The 25,419-nt window shown below is 39.9% G+C and overlaps 1 protein-coding gene and 1 long non-coding RNA gene across 6 annotated transcripts in view; one reads left to right on the top strand and one right to left on the bottom strand.

Moving 5' to 3' along the window:
- The window catches only part of LOC311621144, a 169,600-nt gene that overhangs the window by 119,546 nt on the left and 24,635 nt on the right, over nucleotides 1-25,419 (bottom strand). The window lies entirely within an intron of this gene.
- Nucleotides 5,251-25,095, top strand: LOC311621142 (glutaredoxin-like protein C5orf63 homolog). Of its 5 annotated transcripts, XM_084880946.1 has the most exons (6): nucleotides 5,256-5,383; nucleotides 18,969-19,125; nucleotides 19,455-19,619; nucleotides 19,925-20,045; nucleotides 23,767-23,823; nucleotides 24,460-25,095. In XM_084880946.1, exons 4-6 carry the CDS (start codon nucleotides 19,932-19,934, stop codon nucleotides 24,634-24,636), a joined length of 348 nt encoding a protein of 115 aa, XP_084737072.1. In that variant the 5' UTR covers nucleotides 5,256-5,383; nucleotides 18,969-19,125; nucleotides 19,455-19,619; nucleotides 19,925-19,931; the 3' UTR covers nucleotides 24,637-25,095. The 5 variants fall into 5 exon arrangements, with proteins under 5 accessions (XP_084737070.1, XP_084737069.1, XP_084737072.1 ...); XM_084880943.1 differs by lacking the exon at nucleotides 19,455-19,619 and having other exon boundaries at nucleotides 5,254-5,383; nucleotides 24,472-25,095; XM_084880942.1 differs by lacking the exon at nucleotides 19,455-19,619.

The following is a 25,419-nucleotide window of genomic DNA, read 5'->3' as shown; positions in this document are numbered from 1 at the left end:
AGTTCTTGCCACTTTATGCCTGGCAGGCTGTACACCATTCATTTCCTTTAGCAGGGAAACAGGTAACTTCTGTGATATAATTTAAGAAGATGTTGAAGGCTATTGGTGTTACAGTAGACAGCCATGGTCCTGCTCCCACAAATCTTCTGGGAAAGGCCACATTTCCTCCCGTAGTCTTTTCAAGACAGACATACAAAGAAGGTATCAGTCAAGGCCCCTGGGAAAACAGTAATTTCATTGCCAGTATTGGTTTAAACTTGAACAGCTTTGGTATCCATTTTTTAAGTGTCATATCTTTTGGTTCCTTCCTAGTAGCCCAAACAATAGAAAACCACAAATCCACTTCCTTTAATAAAATGTAAAACTCTACATCCTCTGTATAATGTATGTGCACTCAAGCTATACTAATTTATTCTACAATTACTTTTATTTTTTTAGCATTTTTATTTGGCCCTTATACTACATAAATAATGGTGTTTACATGGGATGTTGTTTACATGAAAAGTTCTTTAACTAATATAAATGGCATAAGTGGATTACTGAGCAAGCCTTACTACAAATAAACATTTTTCTCCTCTTAAATTTTTCTTTACTGTCCTCTGAATGTCTGACACAAGAGCGGAGTTTTTTAAATGTCCAGGGGAATATAGAAATCAGGCTTCTGAAGTCCATTCTCTGGTTAGACAGGCTTATCATTCTGTTTCCTGTAATGCTTGGCCTGGGGGAGTCAACAGTGACCCTGCTGACCCAACACATCCAGACTCAGAAGCCTGTCTCTTTTCTTTGGGAGTTTGCCACTATTTTTCTTTATGACCTTAAACATAACACAATATCTGGCCCTTACAGATCATTTCCTGCGAGTTGACAGTACTGGAGATTAGACACTCCAGAGACAAATAAATAAGGACCTCACTATAAGGACCAGGAATAAAACTTACCAGGTTTCTAAATACCTCCATTATCATGGTAACATCACCCAATTGTGGCAATTACTGAGACTGTCCCTCCTAGTCAAAGTTCAGAATGCATATATTTTTAATGGCAGCCTGGAGCCAGGTTACTGTAAAATAGGGTTGGCAAGACAGTCACCACTTGTCAGGACATACAATATTTTTCTAAGGTATTCTCAAGGGGAAGCACTGACATCAGTGGGGGAAAAAGGCAATTTCTTTACTCCTGCTTTCTCAGAAGTAAAGCCGGGGGGGTTGGAGTGAAGATGCCTTCCTCCACAACACACATCTAGCTCTTAGGTCGGGGAGGCCTGGCTCCAGGTCACCTCTGGAAGAACAGGCAATGTGTCCTCTAAAGTACCCTGGGAGATATCTCCAGAGCTGCAGGCCAGACTGTGTACCAGCAGGCTTTCTATAGAACATTCTTCAGTCTCAGAGCTGGCAGGGCGGGAGATCTAAGAGAAAAATTCAACCCAGGTGAGTTCTAAACTGACCTGCCAAAACACAGAGATCCTTGCACCAGTCCTGTCCAGGTTCCCAGGGTTAGTTTGGGATTGGAGTCCAGACCTGGAGGACTGGTCAAATGCCTATGACAAGCATCCTTCAGTGAACCAGCTGTGCAAGCCTCATCACTACACTAAGACCTTTACATCACTTGTTACATGTTAAAATGTGCACATATTCCATATTTAATAATTTTGCAAATAGAGAATTTTATAATTTTGCTTATGAAATTATTTGACTAAAGTGACTAATTTAAAATATGCTGTGATTTCTCAACACTCGTCATATATATTTAGAAACTCGCTCAAGAAGAGCATCTCATTTAAAAACTGTTTTCAAATTTAATGAAATTGTTATGAACACTAAAGCCAGCAATGAATGACGTTGACTCAGTATTATATCCTGTGACCATTTAATAAATGTTAAGTTTGCTTTGTCAGTTTTCTATTTTTTTGGGGGGGGGGAGCATTTTTTGTTTTTATTTTGAGACAATAATTTTTCCTTGTCAGACTCTAAGCTACCTTCCCAAGCACAGCTCATATGCCAAGAACTGTGAGCCCATACCTACAGGTAAACTGGTCCTCTAGGCTCCTGGCATTCAGCCAAACACTCCCAAAGTGCTTGGGTACTGGCTACGGTAAGATCCAGGCCAAAGTGCTTGGGTACTGACTACAGTGAATTCCAGGGCATTTCATGGACGTTAGCCCTCAACTAAAACTATTATGTGGACATACTAAGTCTTCTGCTATCTCCAAACTTACTAATTAATTTCGAATTCTAAAAATTTCTGAATGTTTGGCTCCTTGGAGAAGTGTTACCCATAACCAATGCTAAAAGCCTTCACTGTTGGCCTTTGGTGAAGTCATCCTTCTCCTTCAGTGGATGAAATCAGGTTTCACAAATCCAATTTATTTTGTTTTTGAACAAGCAATGAGATCTGGAAGCTGACATGAAGTTGCATTTCTAGGACACCTTTCTTTACTCCAGAACATGTTAGTTATACATGCGCCACCAAGATGTTTAGGACTAGACCCAAGATAATTTCCTTACAAATATTATATCAGCAACTGTTAAGTGGAGTGAACTTAGACTGACTTTTTCCACCCCTGAAAGATTAGTTCTTATCAAAGTGTATCAACTGAAAAATAGCCGCAAGTAGTCTGTTGCTGGTCACAAAATCCCCTCTTTTGCTATCAGCAAATGCCAAAGTGATAAAGTAAGAATTTGAAAACTCTGCTTTCTAGATGTGTCCTCTAACAATGTCACTTAAACAATGTGGTTTGTTTAGGGGATTCACTTCTGACCTTGGTTTGTTTGTGTCTTTTTTTTTTTTTTTAATCACTGAAAATATATATTAAGTGTATAGTGGTAAACTCATGGATACTGGCATCAAATAGCATGAAATGGAATCCTAACTGGCATTTCCTAGCTCTGAGAACAGGGCAAGTTATTAAGCTTCCATTTCTTCATCTATAAAATGGTACTAAGAATACTTAATAGAATTGTTCTCCAGATTATCAAGTTAATGAATGTAAAGCTGTTGGTGATCAATCAATAAATGTTAACTTTGAATATTACTCTTATTATTCATCATTTTCTCACTATTTGTAACATTGCCATTCAAGCCACCACACCTACACCCTGGCTACTTAGCTGCCTCATGCCTTCCCTGCTTTTACTCTGCTCTCACCTACCCCATTGCCTTCTCGAAGTTGAGAATCCTTCAGAGTGGAAACATAACTGGTCAACCAATGGGTCTGTTGTGCCTGTCAGTACTAGAGCCAATTAAGCAGAGACAGGGCTGAATCATATATGAGTGTTTATTCCAATAACGCTGGCATTATGAGAGAGGAGCAAGCCATCCACAAAAATCTGTTCTGCAACCACCCATCAGCCTGCTGCTTATATTGGGTAAGAAAAAGATTACATGGGGAAGTAGGAATTACAGGCATGGGAAAGTAGGCAATTCGGGCTGGGGCGGGATCCATTGTTTGGAAAACAAAGTTGTTAATCTTTCCATAATAGGCAGTTCTTAATTGAGAATGGACCAAATTCCAAGATTGACTGCCAGATCCAAGGTTGACTCCCAGGTCCTAGGTGGGTACAACTCCCAGCTGGGTTAGAATGTCCTTTCTTTAACCAGAACAAGGCAAAAATGGTAAACAGCATGATTAATGTTTCCTATAACTATAGCTGGTCTCCAATATTCTATTTTTGCCCCTAACAGAAAGGCAATCAGTTCAACCCCCTTCCCACATACAAACACAAACAGAGTAAAACAAAACTCCAAAAAGCCCTGTAACACCTGACTCCTGCCCAGTCTCTTAGCCTTTTTCACTTCCTTTCCACTCCCTCTATGTTGCTGCCATATTAGTCAGTCTTCTGTGCATTGCCCATGCCGGGCTCCCTCCAATTCTAACCTTCCCTCGGCCTGGAGAGCCCTGTCCCTGCCTAACCTGGTATAACACATCCCTCACGAAAGGCTACCTCTTTAACTACATCACATTCATATTTTTTCATGGGTCCACATTCCTTCCCTTTTAAAGCACTACGTTCACTGAACATAACCTATTTTAAGGATCATTTCCTAAAGTCTGACTTGCCTACAGATTTTTAAAAATAAATCTTTATTGTTGAAAGTATTACATATATCCCTCTTTTTCCCCCATTCTCCCACCCCAACTTCTTCACCACCCCACTGTCTGTGTCTATGGGTTATGCACATAAGCATGAGTTCATTGGTTGATCTCTCCCCCACTCCACCATCCCCTGCCTTCCCTCTGAGATTTGACAGTCTGTTGGATGTTTCTATGTCTCTGGGTCTATTTTTGTTTATTAGGTAATGTTCTTCATTAGATTCCACATATGAGTGAGATCATGTGATATTTATCTTTCTTTGACTAGCTTATTTTGCTTAGCATAATGCTCTACAGGTCCATCCATGCTATTGGAAATGGTAAGAGTTATTTCTCTTTTACAGCTGTGTAGTATTCCATTGTATAGATGTACCACAGATTTTAATTCACTCATCTGCTGATGGGCACTTAGGCTGTTTCTAAATCTTAGCTATTGTAAATTGTGCTGCAATGAACATAGGGGTGCATATATTCTTGTCTGGTTTCTTGGGATAATTCGTAGAAGTGGAATCACTGGGTAGAATGGTAGTTCCATTTTTAATTTTTTGAGGAAACTTCAAACTGTTTTCCACAGAGGCTGCACCAGTCTGCATTTCCACCACCAGTGCACAAGTGTTCCCTTTTCTCCACATCCTAGCTAACACTTGTCCTTTGTTGATTTGTTGATAGTAGCTATTCTGACAGGCGTGAGATGGTACCTCATTGAGTTTTGATTTGCATCTCTCTGATGATCAGTGACTTTGAGCCCTTTTTCATATGCCTTTTGGCCTCCTGCAAAAGTTCATTGTGGAGAGTTTGCTGAGAGTACAGCTGCCAGTTTCCTTCATAACCTAGCTCAGTCCAGACCAGAGGAGAACAGTAACAATGAATGAATGAATGAATGAATGAATGAATGAATGAATGAATGAATGAACAAATAGATGAACAAATGTAGGAAAGGGGATAAAATGGAATGAACTGTATATTTTCAAAAAGTTGGCTACTAACTTTTGTGATTAAGTAGTCCCCAAACACTCCGGATCATTTTCCGTGTCCCCCTCCTTTCCCACTCCCCTGTTTATTAGCAGTTCTGCTAGATTTGGTTTTTCTCTTGCTCTTTTCAAGTGTAAGGACAGGCAGGCGTGGCCACCCTTCCAAGAGGCGGTGTGCTAAGACCTGAGATCCACACACCAGCCTGGGGGAAGGCGGGCCCAGCGGAAGTGCGGGGCGCCCGGTAGGCGCTGGGTGGCTCCGGCGGGCGGAAGTGCGGGGCGCAGGGCGGAAGCGGTGACACAGGCGGAAGCGGCGGCTCAGGTGGGTACCGGTGACCCCAACAGAGGTGGGCCCTGCGGGCCGCTGCACTGAGCCTGCCGCGGGCGGGAGAGGGGCGCGAAGGAGCCCCCGGCTGTGCCGCGCACGGCCAATTTCCAGCGTTTTAGGAGAAACTTGCATTAAACCGGGAGCCATAAACCCATGAACCACCAGAAGGGTTGCAGGGGTTGTAAACCAGTGTGTGTGTGTGTGTGTGTACTCGCGGGTTGGCGCTCTGGGAAGTGGACAAAATAACGGCCAGGAAAAGGCAGCTTTTTTAAGAGAAAGCAGGAAACATTTCAGCTTCGTACTATATTACAGTGATTCACCAATGACCCGTCCTTGGTTTAATTAACTTCTGTGAAATGGCAGTATCATCTCAGTGGGCAGGCTGCTGAGAGGACTCTTGAATTAAGTAAATATTTTTGAGCAACCATGCTGACCTTGAATAGGGGGTGAAAGGGTTGAAAGATGCTATCCTCTCTGGACTTCCTCTCTGCTTTATTGGGCAAACGCAGCCCTTTGGGTGCTAGGCAGTGAGATAATAAGTCAGAGACTGTACAATTCTCAACAAATACTTAGCCTTGTCTGTTACCCCCGACAAATACCAGCTCGTGCAATTTTCTAGTAAGTCCAGAAGTGGACTTATATTATTACTAACACGAAAAGGCAAATGCCTGTTTCTAAGTTTATCTTTAACAAAAACAATGAGTTGGGTTTTGTTTTGTTTTTTGTTTTTTTACCTGCGTGATCTTTTTTCTTGTTTCTTTTATAATATTTATCTTTATTATTTTTGTTTCTCAATAGAAAGTTCTATACAGTATTTCATATTTCAGAACACTTTTTTAAAAATTTACAGTATGGCCCTTTGGGGTAGGGATAGTGTCTAGGATCTGTCATATCCCAATCCTTTTAACACATTTACTAACATAAGCAGGGCTTCTTTAACTACACAGCCACTAGAGCCATGTCTCAAGTGTGCATGACACTGCAAGTTGAGGTGGCTCTCAGAAGCCACATTCGTCTCACTTAGTAATTATCTGAGGAATAGCCTATGAAAATGCATATGAAGCTCTCTACCAGTATCTCAATGTATACATTGAGATTTAAAACACTTGGGGAAAGAGGTATACCCTGGAAATAGTGAATGATTATAGCAATATTGGAGTAAGGAATTGCCTGGAACCTGTCATGAAAATTAAAATTGGTTCTGTCATGGAAATTAAGATTGGTGGGTTAGGTACTTTAGATTGGTAGATTCCTTTCTTCATGCTTCCTGTGGTCAGTAGTAGCCTCCTGCCAAGGAAGGATCAATATTTTTTGTCTCCTTCAATAGAGGAAAATGTGGCTATGTGGTTTTATTTAGATGGATTGATGGCAAGGCAGGTAATAGAAATGAGGATTTTCCAGCTTAGGGGTTTATTGGACTGTATTTCTATTTTATTCCAGATGCCTGACTCTATTGTACTCTTAAGTACCCAGAGGCAATGTGGAGATATGCCTTCAAAAAATAAGTTATTTTTTTTATTATTAAAATTTTTATTTCATAATGTGTGCATACTTTAGCTGGCTTATACTCTAATGCCAAGTCTCCAGGTTCCACATGTTAGCATGATGGTGCTGCGGTACAGAGAGTAAGGTTTTTTATGTTCCTTATTTTAAATCTAATCTTGCCACTGCTTTATTCAAGGAGTGTACATCAGAGGAAGCCAAAAGCCAGCTGGAATAGTTCCTGCATGCAGCTTTAATATTGTTTGCAATTATTGTGAAGGGGAGAAACCATCTGGATCCAGAGATGTGTAGCTATACAGGTAGCAGGGAATAGTGAGCTTACTTCATTTTTCCTCTAGTTAACATGTTTGAGGAACAAAATCATTTGAGAAAGAATATGCAAAATAAAAGGTTTTGGCTAAGTTTCTCATAGGTATTATCCCATATCTCTTATTCCCTATCCCAGTGATAGCCATAGGGAACTGGAGGCATAGAGACGTTACTTATTCTCTTTTTATTTCAATTCCCACCCAAAATAAGGTTTCCAGAGATAGAGGCAAAACTCAGAATACCTTCTATTTTAAGAAAGTATCCATCTCCAAGGATTCAGAGCATTTCACCAATAATACATAGTAGCAACCATTTTGGCTACTATAGGCTTCATCACTGCAGTATTGTATTATTTGTGAAACTTTTCCCTGCCTAAGGTGTGAGTTCCTTGAGGGCATGGAAAGTATCCTAACCACTTTTATAGTTCTAGTACCTGGCACAGTGCCAGGCAATTGCAGACACTCACTGTATGCTACTGAAATAAAAAGATAGTGTGAAAACATCATTGGGAATGCAGCAAGGTAGAGAAAAGAATATAAAACAATAACCTTTTAAGGGGTTGCTAGATTCAGCTATAAATGCTGCAGTTATTAATAACTTAATAACCAGCCTGGAATGGGGAAAGGCATATTTGAGAATCCATACATATGGTCACCAAATTGCCTTCCAGGGAGATCTGGCCTGTCCGATGCAGGTCCTATGTTGTTTTGAATGGAATGTGCAAGCTGAAAGGGTTCACCAGCCCTGTCTCCACCCTCCTTCCCTCCAGTCCTGCCATGCTCAACTCCTCACTCAAACACCTGTCAAGTGAATGAATACTTGAATAGTGTCCATTTTTAGATATACCAAATTTTTAGCTTACCTAGGGCACTCATATCTTGGTTTGGTCCTGCCTTAAGGATAGAAGACCTATCTATGGTGACTATTTTAAGTCTGGGTTGCCCAAATAACATTGAAGGAAAGCCACAATCATCTTTTCTACTTTACTAACATTCTGAAGGAGTTCAAAATCAACTTTTTGTGTTGTAATTGGGCAGGCATGTGGCATTGGTTGCTTCTTTTTTTGCCAATGAAATGGCAGCAGAAATGAGAATGTTACTACTGGAAATAAGTGAACTTCCTCTCATTGTTCCTGTTCTTTTCATGTTAATGAAATAATGGGGAAATGTCAGGAGGAACATGTGATTGAATTATTTGATTTTTTTAAAAAACATGTGGTTCTTCCAGTCAACCAAGAGAAAGGATACTGTTATTTAATAGAAATTCAGTAGGCAGCTTAGGACATAAAACTGAGGCGGGGGGGGGGGGGGGGGGGGGGGGGGAATCGAAATTCAGCTTTGTTTCTCCAGCTCTAAAAATAAAGCTAATCTGAATGTTTGTAGACTTAGACATTAGAGCCTCATCCTTACAGTAAAGGAATTCTGCCATCCAAAGCTGAGATTTCCCTCATTTTTCTCCATCCTTAAATTAGGCTTAAACAAATGTGGTATCTGTTATTTGGTATACTCTAAGGATTAATATATAAAGCTTTTTGAGATTTGTTTTTAAAGAAAAGGGGTTGAACTTGGAGATCCCTTTTAATTCTGAAAATTGTATATTGGTCTCATTATGTATAAAAATAGGCCATTGTTCAAGGAGAAAATATAGAGAAATGAACAAACAAACGTAGTCTGGAAGGCTTTGGTTAAACATTAGCTTCTTTATCCATAAAGCAAAAGTCACTTCCTAATTCCAAAATATTTTATCAGTGTTAGCTGTTAAGTAACAGAATAGGATTCAGAGGATTAGAATCCATGTAAATGAGGGTTGCTAGGGCCTGACCTCAAAAATGCTTGGTTTCCAACATTCTGATTAACCACTATTCTTCACAGGCCTATGTATTGTTGCTATCACACGTACAAGAAAATGTTAGAGTTAGTGATTAAAATGTCCCAAAGTCTTCTGCTACAAAATAGCTAAAAATAAATGGAGAATCTTTCAGGTCTTGTGTGGTCATGAGAATAACTTTGCCTCTTGGGCAAGATGAATTGGAAATGGAGTATCAGTGATGAATGGAAGACATTGCCTGAATGGACAGATTCTGAATGACAAACAGTTGTTTTTTGAAATAGGATTGTGTGCTTTTTAAACAGCAAAGAAACTGGCATTACTAGCTGGGTACAAATAAGACTGAGATGTTTTAAGGAAATGGCCTTCTTTCTGGGTCAGTATTCAGTGGCAGAGATATCTTCAAAGGGAATGGGTCATTTTGGTTAAGAAGGATAATGTGGGAAGGAGTCTGCATAATTCCTTATGCACTTTGTTCTCATCCCTTGAACTAGAATGATTTTACCCCCATTTTAATGCTATCTTTATGGAATGAAGAAATTTTCAAATTGGTTTTTAAACTCTATTAAGCCCTCATGTATGATATAGCCCAACCACATTATTCAGGTTTTCTTGGCTTTCAGGCCCAGCTTTGGGGCCATTATGTCATAATTGTACTGAACATTGTTCCACACTCTGAATGCAGGATATGCTTCTCTGGCCCCAGGCCAGATGCTGAGTCAGTGTCTTTGGGGTTGGAGATAAGGGGAAGGGTATATGTTCAAGCCCGTGTGTTAACAGGAATTAGTCCAGCATCCCCATTAGACCTCTGGTTGCAAGAGAGAGTATATAGTAACAGTACATTACTGTTCCTAATTGGTATCTTTATTTTTCTCAGCTGAATGTTTTTCTGGAAACCCTTCCCTGACATTGTAATTTGCACCAACCCCATTACTGAATAGACTCCTCTGAAGCAATGATCTGAAAAGTGTGACTACTAAGGTCCAAAGATTCTTAAACAAACTCTTGCCTACACTCTTGGTATATGTCAGCTTGCTCTAGGTCTAGGCAAACACAGCACTGCTTCTGGGCAGGAAGGAGAATGACAAGATGATGAGGGTCTGCCATTAAATATCACTTAAAAATAAAAATAACTAATGAAGGGATGATGCCAACACCTCTGACTTTGGGAAAAGTTACTTTGATGCCTAATTCAAAAGGATTTGTAATACATAAAATTAAAACTTTTAAAAAATTGTAGTGATTTTAGGGAGGAAGGGAGAGAGGGAGAGAGAGATAGAAACATCAATGATGAGAAAGAACTATTGACCAGCTGCCTCCTGCATGACCCACACTGGGGATTGAGCCCACAACCAAGGCATGTGCCCTGACAAGGAAATGAACCAGTGATCTCCTGATTCATAGGTCAACCACTGACCCACAACAGCCAGGCAAAATTAAAACATTTTTTAAAATCATTTAAATTGTGTCTAATTATAGTAAGAAAGAATAATACATTATTCTTCCCTTTTAGAGGTGCTTTTCCATCACAGATGCTCAAACAGTTCCCTACTCTGTCCTTTCTGATAGCCAAGGCTTCCAGTTATGATTGAGGAACTAGAAAAGCGAGTTTGTGGTGCGCAAGTGCCTTTATACTTTTGCCTAGATCTGTACATACATTTTGGTTTGTTTGTTTTTTTTAAAGGCCTGGCATTTTTAAACTGCTTCAAATTTTTTGTTCTGTGCCTTTTGAAGTTTTGGATTACTGCCATGGCATTTCTTCTGCTTGTGATTTTCCCTTCTCTGATCAGGAGGACATTTGGTTCCCAAAGCCTATGGGCACAGTTTCTCCAGGACTCAGTTAAATAAGAGAACAGAACGAGGCATATCATTTCCATTTTACAGAAAAGATAAAACTGAGACTTAAAGAGATGAATAATTGCCTAGCATCTCCGAACTACTTAGTGGCAGTTGCCTGTATTTTGGGGTTTACCTCTATGAAATCATCACCAGTGACATCCTTAATAGAAGATAAATATATTGGTTCTTTAATCAGTGATAGCCTGTCTTAGAAATGTGTATTTCAGTGATGACCACAATCCTAAATGTTCAACTATTTGTTTGAAATATTTTTCAGTTTTGTAATCCCCTATTTTTGAGACTGCTATACTTGTGATTTAAGTCTTCCATTTGAGGCCAGTTCAAAGCACCTTTCAGTCAATAGATCCATCATTATCATTAATACTAGTATTAATAACAATACCTTATTTGTAGTATTACTTAGTAATAAAATATTAAGCCTTATTTCTCTATTCTGCTTATAATTTATATAAAGGTTTTCATTTTTATTGTCTCTTTTTAAGATACTCAATTACCTTTTGCCTTCACTCTTCTCCCCCAATACACAGCCTCCATCCTCACCAAAGATATCTACTTTTAGTTAATCCTCCTATATAATAAAGAGGTAATATGCAAGTTGACCATCACTTCAACACATAAGATGGCCGGCAGGGGAGGACAGTTGGGGGTGACCAGGCTGGCAGGGGAGGACTGTTAGGGGCGACCAGGCCAGCAGATGAGGGCAGTTAGGGGTGACTAGGCTAGCAGGGGACAGCAGTTAGGGACAATTGGGCCAGCAGAGGAGGGCAGTTAGGGATGACCAGGCTGGCAAGGGAGGGCAGTTAGGGATGACGAGGCTGGCAAGGGAGGGCAGTTAGGGGTGACAGGGCCAGCAGGGGAGAGCAGTTGGGGGCGACCAGGCCTACAGAGGAGAGCAGTTTGTGGTACTAGGCTGGCAAGGGAGGGCAGTTAGGGGCAATCCAGGCCAGCAGGGGAGAGCAGTTAGCGGTACTAGGCTGGCAAGAGAGGGAAGTTAGGGGTGACCAGGCCAGCAGGGGAGGGCAGTTGGGGGCAACCAGGCTGGCAGAGGAGGGTAGTTAGGAGTGACCAGGCTGGCAAGGGAGGACAGTTAGGGGTGTCCAGGCCAGCAGGGAAGGGCTGTTGGGGGCAGTTGGGCCGGCAGGGGAGCAGTTAGGTGTCAGTCAGGCTGGCAGGGGAGTGGTTAGGAGGTTATCAGGCTGGCAGGCAGAAGCAGTTTAGGGCAATCAGGCAGGCAGGCGAGCAATTGGGAGCCAGCAGTCCTGGATTGTGAGAGGGATCCCAGATTGGAGAGATTGGAGAGGGTGCAGGCTGGGTTGAGGGACACAGCCCCCCCCCCCCATCTCCCCATGCACAAATTTCATGCACCGGGCCTCTAGTAAGTTATATTAGGCAAGAACCAACAGGTATTTCATTTTTGGGGTAGCAATGGTTGGAAGATTTCATTCATTTGCAGCAGCAGCAGACACCTGGTTTGTGGCAGATTCTTTCACTATCTCTTTTCTAGTCCAAGCACTCATCACTTTTTTACAATGGGCCCTCACTCTGGAAACACTTTCTCCCCTTGGTTTCTGTGATGACGCTTTCCTGGTTTGCATCCTACCTCACCAACTTTTTATTCTGCCTACTTTGCTGGCTCCTCTCTACCCAACTTCTAAATTATGGGTTTCCTCAGAGGTCTGCCCTGTCTTTTTCTATATTATTTCAATGATCTCATCTAGTTTCCTACATGTAAATACAAATCCTAAACTGATAGAATCTTAAATTTCTACCTTTAGCTCTGACTTCTCTCCTGACTACAAAACCTGCATATGCCACTCTCTACTTGTCCCTCATGGAGATCTGGGTTCCATATATTTCTTAACCTTTTCCTGTCTCATTTGTCCTCATTTTAGTAAGTGGCGCAGCCCCCACCAGAGGCTCAAGGCCAAAAACTGGCAGTGTCCTTACCATCATCTTTTCATTCCTCAAATCCAAATCATTGTCAAGGCTTGTTGGCCCTATTTCCGCCCTCATCCACACCCTTCTCACCCAGGCTACTGCACTCGCGCCCTGAGTCCCTACTTCCACTCTTGTTCCCCAACAATTTATTCTTCATACAGTTGCTAAAGTGATCTTTTAAAAATGTATCTGAGATCACGTCACTTCCCTCCTCTAAATCTAATTGTATTTAAAATAAAACCTTGTTCCCTAAAAGAACTCACAAGGCCTTAAATGATGCAATCCCCAGAGACTATTTTGTACTTCAGCCACTCAATCATTTTTATTTTTTATAATAAGCCAAGGTAGTGCTCACCTTGGAGCCTTTGTACTACCTTAAAGGCTGCTCCTTCAAATATTTCTCTTTCTTTAGTCTCAATAAAAAACAACACCTCAGCGTACCGTATTAAAGAACCTGCCTTATCAATAGCACATCACCCTGTTTTACTCCCTCCCCCCCTCTCTATCACTATTGGATTAAAGAGTGGCATTAAAGAGATTCTTTAGTGTCACTAAAATATGGACCCCATGAGAACTTTGCTTCTTTTTTAATTCTTTATTGTTGAAGATACTTAGCTTTCTTGTTCACCACTGAACCCAGCATCTATAATAGCATCTAATACATGGGAAACATCAGATAAATGAATGAATAAAATAAATGACTCTCATCCCACACTTAAATTGCCATAATTGGCCCCTGACTCTTTCCCACCTCCATTCTCCTTTTCTTTGCAAACTATCCTGCATGATGCTGCCAGATCAGTCTTCCAAAACTGCTTTTATCACATCACACTTTTGTTCAAAATGCTTCAGTGGCTCCCATCGAGCAGACCTCGGTATTCCTACTCAGCACCTTTGTGTCTAACCCCAACTTTAGGTGTTTCCCCTTTTTTTACATAACCAAATCCTCCATGATTTAGATCCTCTAGTGAAAGCACCTCTAATCTCAGCCTATGGTGCTCTTCTCTTCCTTTCTCATAACATTTACAGTAGCCCATTAGATGTCCCTAATGTAATATCTCTTGTATTTGCATTATTTCAGTTAAGATTTAACTCCCTGCCACCTTGACAATTTTTTTTTTAATTTAAAAAAGAGTTTAACTTTTTTCAATTGAACCCAATGAAGTACATCTCTCCATGATTCTTGTTTCTTGTAACTAGTATGTGGAGTTGATTCCTTCATGTGAGAGTTTTATTTGAAGGGAAAGAAATGAGCTAAACACCAACCAGGATGAAGGGGGGAAAAAAGGTTTAATTTTACTGAGAATTTGAAGGGTGTGGGATAAGGGGGCACAGTGCATATACTAAATACTGTATACCATCAGTTAAACTATAATCTTACCAGATAAGCAAGGCCACACTTCAAACAGTTAAAGAACTTTTTCACAGAGCGGTGTGTTGAATGTAAAATAACGTAGCACCCGTTGAGTATAAACTGAAGAATAGACACATCCAGATACTTGAAAATCCCACAGTCACGGTAATAAATTTGAAGGGAAATGCAAAGGGATTTTTGTCTCTAGGCTTGTCTGTGACCAGTCATTCCTTTCTCGGACTGGTGCCCTACTGGCTCCTCTGGCCCGCTGTGTGGTGAACCTGCTGGCACTGAAATCTGGAAGTAAGAAGCTGCAGGGAGTGTGGTGGACGTGTGGTGTGAAAGGCGGCTCCTCGCTCCCCAGGCCTGGGTGATCATTTTGCAACGTCAAATCGTTATATTGGACAGCTGAAACTGATATAATGTTATATGCCAATATACCTCACTTTAAAAAAAAGAAAGAAGCTGAATATGAGGCCATGCACAAATGAGCCCATAAGTGGGTGGTTATTTCAGGGTCTTTGTTGCAACATCTTGTCTGAGTTGGCTCCACTTCCTAGGCAGTTCCTCTGGCCAGGTACCCTGACTCCTGGGACTGAGGTGAGGGCCCCTCTCCAGGTCAGGTCTTCCACCCCCACCCCCAATTTCTGTTCTGTAGACTCATTCTAGCCCTGCTTAGTCCTTTAGAATTGACATCTCAAAGTATCTGCTCAGTTTTCAGCTTTGCTGTGTCCCTGCATGCTGCCCCTCCTTGTCACTCTTGGCTCCAAACTTGTAACCAAGATCCCAAGCTAGGCAGCCACTTGTTTGAGGAGAGGGATGTTTGGACATAGTCAACTGACCAAAATGCACATAGGAGCATTTGTCCCTGTTTCCCTGAATTAGGTAGAACCCAGTGACCCAGGGTCCCTAAGAGCAACCTCACATCATTACATACACTTTCTGTAATCTATCTATATAAAAACCTAATATGCAAATCAACCAAACAGCAGAATGACCTGTGGAATGACTGGTCAGTGGGGGGCACTAGGTCAAGGCCGGTGCCAGCAGGCAGAGGAAAGCGACCAGCAGTGATGGTGGGGGGAGGGGGGCAGTTCTAGTGAGAGGGTGGCACCAGGCCGCCAGCCAAGGCAGGTGTCAGCAGGCCCCCTCTCCCCGCCCCTCCCCCCCCCCCCCGTCACCCCATCAGTCACCTCACTGGCCAGGCTTAGGGACTCTACCCATGCACTAATTTTGTGCACCAGGCCTCTAGTCTAAAAGAATAGGTTTTGTTTTCAGTAGGCACGTGCATGCATGTGCATGTGTGTTTCTAGTCATCTGGGTAAAATAGGAATGTTATACTTAGATGGTAATGAATGCAAAATGAGCACTTAACATCTCACATGGCACAAATGGCTAAATGGAAGCCCTGAGCCTCTCTTTATGGAACAGGTTCAATGAGAGCTACGGAAGTAGTATTTGGTTAATGTCAGTATAGGATTAAATTTAAATTTATACTCTTTGAAGAAGCTCCAACATTACCTGTTAATGACCAAGGTGGTACTTGGGCTTAGATAGACTTTTTGATTGTGCACATGAACTAACACTGTGGCTTGCTGATGAGAGATTATGTGAGCTTGGAGATTTGGTGTGCCAAAGGATTCTTTGTATGAATAAAAAATTCTGGTCAGTGAAGGTCAGTTTCTCTACTCAAGCGAGAACAATGTTATTTCCCTTCAAATCAGACACACACAGTGTTTGAAGACTCCAAGAGTCCTATATAAGGGATGTGCAGCCATAGTCTGGTCAACATCTCATGCAAGAAATGAATAATCCTTAATAGAGGATCAAATGACGCTGGCTTTTTTCTGTACTCTAATCAGTTCCTTTAATGGTATGCCCTCAGTGCTTCACAGGAAAAATGCTAGAGAGTTAAGTTATCTTCATCTTACTCCAAGGAGGGCTGAATTGGTCCAATCAATCCTCCCCCCCATGTTGTTCTTGATTCTGCTATAAAGACCACGGAAGTCAGCCTCAGTTTTGTTGAAAAGCCAGCATTCCCTTTCTCTTTCAGGGTGATGTGCCCCTGAGCGGCAGTGGACTTGAAACAGCACGAATCACCATCTTTATTGTTCAGCTGTGCAATTTGTTTTAGGCACGTTCTAAATCCAGTCTTATGCCTTTTGCTTTTTTTTTTTTTTTTTTTTTTTTTTTAATGTGACAAAGGTGACCCAATTGTGATTCTTTGATATTATGAACACAGCTCTTTCTGCTCGTATCACAGAGGCATGTAACAAAATACAAAGGATAAAGTTATGTCCTGTGTAGTAAGGACACATATTTCATGACTAAATTCAATGACATAATCAAAAAGGTGTTGTCCTCTTACAGTCATGAGCTAACAGCCAGAGACTGCCTTTCAGAATATTTTTATAGTGCTGAGATACTGTTAAAAAAATAATAGAACTAATGAAAATGTCACAGTGACAGAGTAGCATGTACTAAGATTTTACTTCAAGAAGGCATGACTAGGTGAATGTGACTTTGACAGCAATGGTGTTAGGGTTTACAGAGTTAATAAAATATTCTAAGAAGAATATTATAGAGTTTCAGTTGGAGTATATAATTTTTTTCATTTTACCTTTTATTTCTAGAATTAAGTAGACTCCAGTGTTCAGAATTTTAGCCTGAATGTCTTACTTCTGCCTAGGAGAGGTATATTGAGCTTTTTCTTTATATCAGGCTCTAATATAATTTTATCATATAAAGGAATAAGTTAATTTAACAATATGGTAAAATGCATGTGCCTTAGGGCATTTGGAAAATATGAAGATAGTAAAAATTACATAATGCTAAAGTATTTCTCAGTAAATAAATATGTGATGTTTAAGTGGTTAAATACATACAGAAAGTAGAAATGAAGATTAGCACTACAAAAGAGAACTCATTTGAAACAGACTAGTTGTAGCATCACTGAAGACTTTCCTTAGCTCTCTGGGTTGGTTGAACAAATATTCCAGCCAATCTGGAATGAATAGCAACGCTGTTCACTGTGACAGGCTTTATTTGTCGTGGGCACCACCAGGTCCACATGCTGTGTTTTGTCATGTTGGAAATGCTGCAGCAGATTTCCATTGTGAATGGGAATTGTTTTTTTCAAGCTTTAACACCTCAGTCTCAACTCAGCTAGGTAAAAGCAATACTTTTTCCTTTCCTTACCAGCCAGACATCAATAGATCTTAAATCCCTCCACCAAAAAATGTCAGGCAGTTCAATGTCCTAGTTCAGTGGTTGGCAAACTGTGGCTCTCGAGCCATACATGAGCCAAGCCGTGGTTTGACTAATGAGTTTGCTGACCACTGCTAGACTAAATGTTACCTTGTAGTTGGAAGTTGTGAGAATGAAGCAATTGTGGCATATTGTGTGCAAAGAGGTAAAGGGTGATATATGACAGTGGTCAGCAAACTCATTAGTCAACAGAGTGGCAAACCAGAGCTCACGAGCTGCTGTTTGCCGACCACTATCCTAGTTGTAGTCTCACGTCAGTCATCACAGTCATAAATGGTCTGATTCTTCTTATTTCCAAGGGCTGTCTTTCTGCCTTTACTCTAACAAAACTTTTCATTTCCTTTCTCCTCCATATAGTACAGCTTTCATAACTCCATACCCTGCAAAGATGTGATAATGATGGCATTGGGCCTTCTCAATGATGCAGACATTGCTACCTAGTATAAACATGGATAATATTCAACTTTCCCCCTCATTTATATCCTGTGTTGACAAAGCCATGTCAACACAACTATTGTCTCCAATTACATTAACCTTTTAGAGTTGTTGATTCTTCTGAATTTATGGAAAATGTGTATAACATGGCTTTAATTTAGTTGAAGTAGCACAGCATATCATGAGATTATTTAGATATACTTTCTACCTTGAAGTAATGCTGGGTAGCAGATTCTTGCAAAATTCTCATCACATTCCTTGTTTATACATAATGATTATTTAGTTAGCAGGGAGATTTAGGGAGAAGTAGAAGACTGAGGGTTTAAGAGTAAAGGAAAGATTGTTGTTTTCACAGATTAGGATCAAATCTTTTTGTCCTGTGGTCTTTATTCTAGTTTGATATGGATTTGTGCTTTTCTCTAAAGTCTTATCATTCTGTCTGAAATGAGTTTAAGGCTAATCTTATACTGAGAAGACTGGTAACCAGTAGGGATTAGCATGTAATTAATAGGGTTTTGCTGTGGAGCAGCGCGGGGAGATTTGAGATAGTGGTGAAGGTGTTGGAATCAGCTGCAGCACCCTCACCCACAATTTTATGGACTCCGTGGAGCACTAACCTTAAGTTATGATATGACATCTGCCAAATGGTGACTCTGTGCACACTGAATGTCTGATCAGGATTAGAGGTGAGACTAAAGAGGGGGAAAAAGGCTCACTTCAATACTTTTAACATTCAAAGAAATATACGAACACCTACTACGCGCCAGGTTAATTGCAGATGCTTGGGGGATACTGGTTGAACAAGTACCTGCTCTTATGGAACTCACATTATGCATAAGAATCATATAGGTAAAGAAAAAATTTTAGATAGTAAAGGATAAAAAAAAAAAAGAAAAAAATCTATAGTAAGTATGAAGAAAGAGAGTAGTGGGCTGACCAATAATAATTGTAAGGAAGTCACTAAGGCATCTCTAAGCAGGTAGCATGAGCCCAGGCCAAGTGAGGAAAAGCTACTTCAGGGCTTTTCATACAAAGTGGCAGCAAGTGCAGAGATCCTGATGAAGGCATTATCTTTGGTCATTCAAGGAACAGAAAAAGAATCTTTGTGGCTGCAACTTGCCAAGATAAAGGAGGGGAAGGTGATAGATGAAGTTGAAGAGATGGGAGTGAAGCGATGTTATGAAAATTCCAGGAATGAATTCATCTTGGGGATATCGGTAAATGTAAACTCAACAGTTAAAAGGTAAATGATCATATTTGTAGTTTTAAGGACAAACTTAAATGGAAGCTCAATAGGATAACTAGGAATAAGTAGGGTGTCTTTTGGCAAACAAAGTAGCAGCATGAGGGAGCTTCACAGCTTAGTGTTTGATATGAAGCTGTTATCATATCTGCTCTTCCTAGGATATCTCCAGTAGAAACACTAGCACATTTGTGTTTTCAAAAATGATGGCAATCTTCTTTTAACGTACTTCTTAAGAAGTTGAGAGTAAATTTTTGTTTCTGACAAGTTAACTCGGTCTAATTCTCCCCTATAGTTCCTCTAAGTACAACTCTTGTTTCCCATTCCAGCAGAGGGGCATAGATCTCACGACCTTCACTGGGGACTTGTGCTACTTACCTGTGGTTGGGTGTTGGTGAATGCTTGATAATAAGATAAGCTATCTCAGAGATTAAAAATTATCTCAGGAAAGTCCATATTTTAGGGGATCATCAGGATGCTGGCAAAATCTGCAGGTAAGATTTAATTTTGTATTCAAATAAACCCATGTAGTTTGCTTACAGAAACCAAGTGATTAGCTACACAGCTAATCCATAAGTATGGATTCTCCCTCACCCCTCCCAATTTTAATTTTGGTTTTGTTTGGAATACAGTGAGTGTGCAGGCATGGTGGAGACTTGCCAAACATCTGACACTCTTGGACTTAAAAGGCAATTCTGAAATCTTCAAATTCCATCACAGGCTTGCAGCTTACTATTTCATATTATAAAGAGCAAAGTGTAGAGCACCTAAGTTTATTGGTTTGTTTTTCTTTTGGCAGAAGCAAAATGCTCTGGTTTCAAGGAAATAGCATGCAATTTGCCAACTACTCCTTTAGACTCTTCCTGAGAAATCTCTCTGACTCCAGGACTGTTTTGCCTGTGTTGACCTTATTCACAAAGGTAGAGTAAAAAATAAAATTACTGCTTTAAAAACATAAAGTATTCAAATCATTGGGTGAAGAAAATAAGGAAGAAAAACGTTGAAAGTAAAGTAAAGGGATAAACATTCTTCGGACCTGTTCCTCAGTTTTTCAGTTTCAGTATCAGCAATAGAAACTCTATTTCCTCCCAGATACCTCATTGTCTCACAATTAGAGGTTAAATTAATATATTTAGTAGTCATCTTAGACCCCTACGTTGAAAGAAAAAACTATCAGATTATAATATGATATTTATAAATGTATCACTTAGAACTTAGTTCTTATTATTTGTGATAGTTATGTCCTATAAAGTCACCAAAAACACTGAATTAGCAAATGCTGGACCTTTGCTCCTAGGGAAAATACAGGGTTAGATTCCTATGAGCTTCTGTTAACATTTTTGTTAATTAATCAGTACATAACCTTGTTCTGTTTAACGACAGCTTGTTTAATACATATTGTTGATTCATTAATATTGAACTCACAGCCAACAGCACTATAGCTCCTCCTGAACAAAGCTTATCTAACATTATTTTCTCACTAAGGCACATCAAAGCCTTCTTGTGCCTAGAAGCATTAGACAGCACTTCAACACTATTAAGAGGAAGGAAAAAAAATAAAAAATAAATGGCACTGAACAGATCATGAGAAGGATGCTTGTTTACACTTATGAGCTGAAACAAGAAGGCAGAGCATCATCTTGTTCAATCTCAGCTGGAATGGGACTCAAAATTTGCTCTGTTGTGTGCACATGCATGTCTGTGAATGATTACAAAAGGTTCATGAATATTGATCTTGGAGTTACAAATAAGTTTTAATGAATAGGTGAACTCACAAACACAGAATCCACAAATAATGAGGCTTGACTGTTTTCTTATCCCTGACACTACTTTTAAAGTATAAAAGTAGTTTAAATTTTTTAAGAGCTTTTCCCCTGAAATTTATAATACAAGCATTGCTGATTTTATTTTGCTAGTTAACATTACCTTGTGTGATTAATAATCAAAAAATAAATAAATAAAGTTCAGGGTAATAGAATTAACGAGTGAATAATACTGCAATTCAAACAAAAAAAAAGCATTGTGTTTTAATAGATTTTTCAGAATTCCGGCATTTTAACAATTTAAAAATATCTGATGATTATCTAATAAAAAAGCTTGAAAAACTTAAAAATTAATATCTCGTTGAGAATAGTTTCTCTCAACTATTTTTCATATCTATGAATATATACTACACTGTTGGAAATTATGGAACAAAACTATTTCATCATCTGTGTCTACATATGAGAAATGCACGTGAGAATTAACCACAAAAATAAAATAATCCCTAAAACAAATGGTGGTCATTCAGCCTGAAATCCTACACTATTTTTCAGTTTGAGCAATAGCCAAGTTAGCTGAAAACATTTGCAAAAACACACACACTAATCTTTCATTCAGCTTACATTTTGTACTGAACCCTTTATATGTGTCATTAGGCATATAATATCACTCTCACCTTCAGGAGTTCACAATCCAAAGAAAAAGCACAGTATTAGCTCTCTTTCAGTTATAAATAATAAAAAGTGCTTCCCAGAGTGACTTAAACAAAAAAAGGGATTTTATGGCTTGGTCTGGTTTCAGGGATAGCTTCATTCTGAAACTAAGCAGTTGCCAATCTCTTCAGTTCCACATCCCTGGGTTAAATCTGTCTGGACTCTGCCTCTTCTCATGAATGACTGCAGTGATGCCAAGCCCGAGATCTCACAGCTTGGGTATCAGAAACTCCAGTAAAAGTCTCATAGCTATCTATTGGCTCCGATCAGCCCAATCCCTGAGCCATTCCATTTTAGCCAGAGGGATAGGATGTGCTGATTGCCTTATTGATCAGGGATGGAGTCCACAACATGCTGAGAGCAGTTCCTGTGAGGCAAAATTACAGCATTCTTGCTAAAGGAAAGGGGTGTGAGCAGTGGACAACCAATCCAACAAATGTTCATTACATTTCAGGGCTAGAGTAAATAAGTGCTCTATTAGTGCCATAGGAAATCCTAGACAAGGATATTTGAATGGTCCAGACCACCAGGTCTTACCATTTTTCAATTCATAGACTTCTTCAAAATTTGATGGACTTTTTCTCATAAACACACACACACATACACACACACACACACACACACACACACACGATAATTTGCACAGACTTTTATGGGCACTAGCTTTTAAAAACAAAACATAACAGTTTATCTCTTCCTGTCATGTTAAAAAGCAGATTCTATATAATAAAAGGCTAATATGTAAATTGTCCCCTTGACCAGGAGTTTGACCAGGGGGCAGGGCCGGCCCACCAACCTCCTGAACCCTCTCCTCTATCCAGCCTGGCCCGATCAGCCCCAATCGGGGCTGGCCAGCCAGACCCCATCTGTGCACAAATTCATGCACCGGGCCTCTAGTCCTATGTAATAAAAGCTTAAAATGCAAATTGACTGAATGGCAGAACCAGTGGAACAACCAGTCGTTATTACACGTACTGACCACCAGGGGCAGACACTCAATGCAGGAGCTGTCCCCACCCACAGGCCCCAAGCCAGTCAAGGCAGGTGCCAGTGGGCCTCACCCCCCACCCCTCAATCACTCCCTCGCCAGTCACCCTGCAGAAGGAAACGACCAGCGGTGAGGAGCAGGGCCAGCAAGCAGGTGGTGCCAGGCCAGCCAAGGCAGGTGCCATTGGGGGCCTCCTGATCACCCCACTGGTTGCCCCCCAGATTAGCCCTGAATGTCAGCCAGGCCTAGGGACCCTACCTGTGCACAAATTTCATGCACCAGGCCTCTAGTTTTATAGGCCTCTAGTTTTATATAAGCACCAATAATGTTGAGTATATTCTTAACTCATTGCACGAGAACCTGTAATTAGTTTCTATTCATGAAGCCTAGGCCTGAGAAGCCTTTAAAATCTGCCAAGGATCCATAGCATTCTCAACAGACTCCTCCACTAGGTGGTTAGAGTACAAACAACAGGCACTAAAATGTGCTTGCTTCTCAGGTGGAGAATTAACTGGGAACCTATTGCTGACACTTATAATGAGAAAGAGACAAGACATTAAAGAGTTGGTACATTCATCATCTGAAATATTTTTCCCTTTTTAAAGATGGGACACTCACTATCTAACTCTATCCTACTGTGTTTATTCCTATGGATTAGGAAAAACAAGCTGGCAAAGCTCAGTGTTCCCATTCAAAGCAGACTTTTAGCTACTCTGGTGATGTCAGCCAGGCCAGGAAGGTGCTCCTTGGAGTATAGATCAGTGAAAAATAATTTTCCCAGCTATCAATTAGATGAAGCCAGTGACAAAAAAATGTAAGCATCTAAATGTATTGTGTATGTGTATATGTACGTATGTATCTATATATCTACCTATAATATATATCTAATAGATTTGTTATGTACATATATGTTATGTGTATATACACACATGTGTAACAAATGTAAACATCTAAATTTATTAGACAGGTAGATTGATTTATGGAGACAAATATAACAATTGAAAAATACGGAAAGCCCATTTACTATGAAATATTAGCTGTTTATAAGATTTTATGACAGTGTTTTATTTTGGAAATGAAAGTGTAGAAAACAGTCTGTTAAAATACAATTTGCTTCTGTGGTTTTTGTCAGGTTGCTGCCATTCTTGGGTTTAATGGCTTTGTTTTTTCTTCCTGTAGGATCCATGTCCCCTTTGTGATGAAGCTAAGGAAGTACTGGAGCCTTATAAAAACAGGGTAATGTAGTATAGTGTGGCTTTATGTATATGGAATGGATATAAGGTATCTGGATCCTTTCTTTAGGAAAAGAGAGTAAATAATTTTTCACTTACATTTTTTTTTCCTAATTTCCAGAGAGATGCTAGTGCTAATTTCCATAAAAATTACTATCCTTGGTGTTTCTCTGAGCAGTACTTGTTTTCTTACTCTTAATGTGAGTCAAAGTTAAATATCAAATGCTGTATTCATGCTTTTTCAAAACTTTTGTCCCTATTTTTTTCTCTTATTTTATCATTTCCATGGTTCACCTATAGTAAAGCATGACATTTTTAAAAGCTAAAGCATGTCTTTCCTGATTCTCAGGAAGTTTCCCTGTGAGGACATATTTTATTTCATTGGGAACAGAGTAGTGCCTGGACGCTGAATGTGACAGGTATAACAGAAAAGTAGCAAAATCTGGAGTTATGGAATATAATGAAATCAACCAAGTCGTGGAAGTCAGGGACATTCGATTACTTTGGACCTCACACAAACAAACAACAATAACAAAAACCTCTGAGCATTAGAACCAGTCTCAGGATCAGTTTGTCACTGAAGTTATTGCATCATTCCATGTTCTCAAAAATATAGAGCTTTAGTCTGTCTCTGTTTCAGTTTATTTTACAGGAGGTGGACATCACACTTCCAGAAAACTCTGCTTGGTATGAGAGGTATAAATTTGACATTCCCGTCTTTCATTTGAATGGCCAGTTTCTGATGATGCATCGAGTAAACATCTCAAAACTTGAAAAACAGCTCCAGAAACTTGAGCAGCAAGGTACTGGAAGCTGATGAAAGCCCTCATGATTTTCCGCCCTCGCTGTCCAGAAGGCATCTTCCGAAGGAAGTGACCGTGGCCTTGTACTCCTGTGGTCAACTGTCACACAGCCCTACTAAGGTTCTGAACTCAGTGGTGCCAAATAAGTGTTGACATTTCTCTTCTGATTGGTGGATGTTCAATGTGAAAACTGTTTACCTTTGGCATTTTATAAAACAAGAGGAGTATGTTGGCAGGGAGAGTGGGAGAAATCCATTTGTTTTATTTCTTTTTCTCTTGTCATTTGTATTAATATGGAAACATTTCACATTCATTGGACAGTGCCATTTATAGGAAGAGGGCTCCACATCCCTGCTGCTGCCCCAAGGGCTTAACTTTTTAATGGAGGAATAAATGCTCTTCCTCTCAGTAGATAAAGTGAAATGTGAATTGTTAATAACTGTGCACAGTCAATAAAGGGATGTTTTAACAAATACACCTGCATGAAGCCTATTTTGGTGGAACTTAATAATACCTGTTTAAAATTACAGCTCATTTTCCTGGGTAGAAAAGAATAATTATCTGAGCCAAAGAAAGCTTCATTTAAGAAAAACAAAAGAAAGACATAAACCCCCCAAATGTATAGAAGGATCTTAATATGCTTTGCATGTAATCAGTGAATTGATTTGTAATATTTGAGTACTGCCTTTGTTAGTTTTTCAGTTATCATCAATTGAGTTAATTAAGCTTATTATGAAACAGCGGTTTTATCAGGTTTTAATATCTTAGGGAAAATTCACTTCTGACCATAATTGAAC

The sequence above is a fragment of the Pipistrellus hanaki genome (assembly GCF_964339955.1).
Source record: "Pipistrellus hanaki genome assembly, chromosome: 4".
Lineage (NCBI taxonomy): Eukaryota > Metazoa > Chordata > Mammalia > Chiroptera > Vespertilionidae > Pipistrellus > Pipistrellus hanaki.
This window is presented reverse-complemented; position numbering and strand designations above follow the sequence as displayed.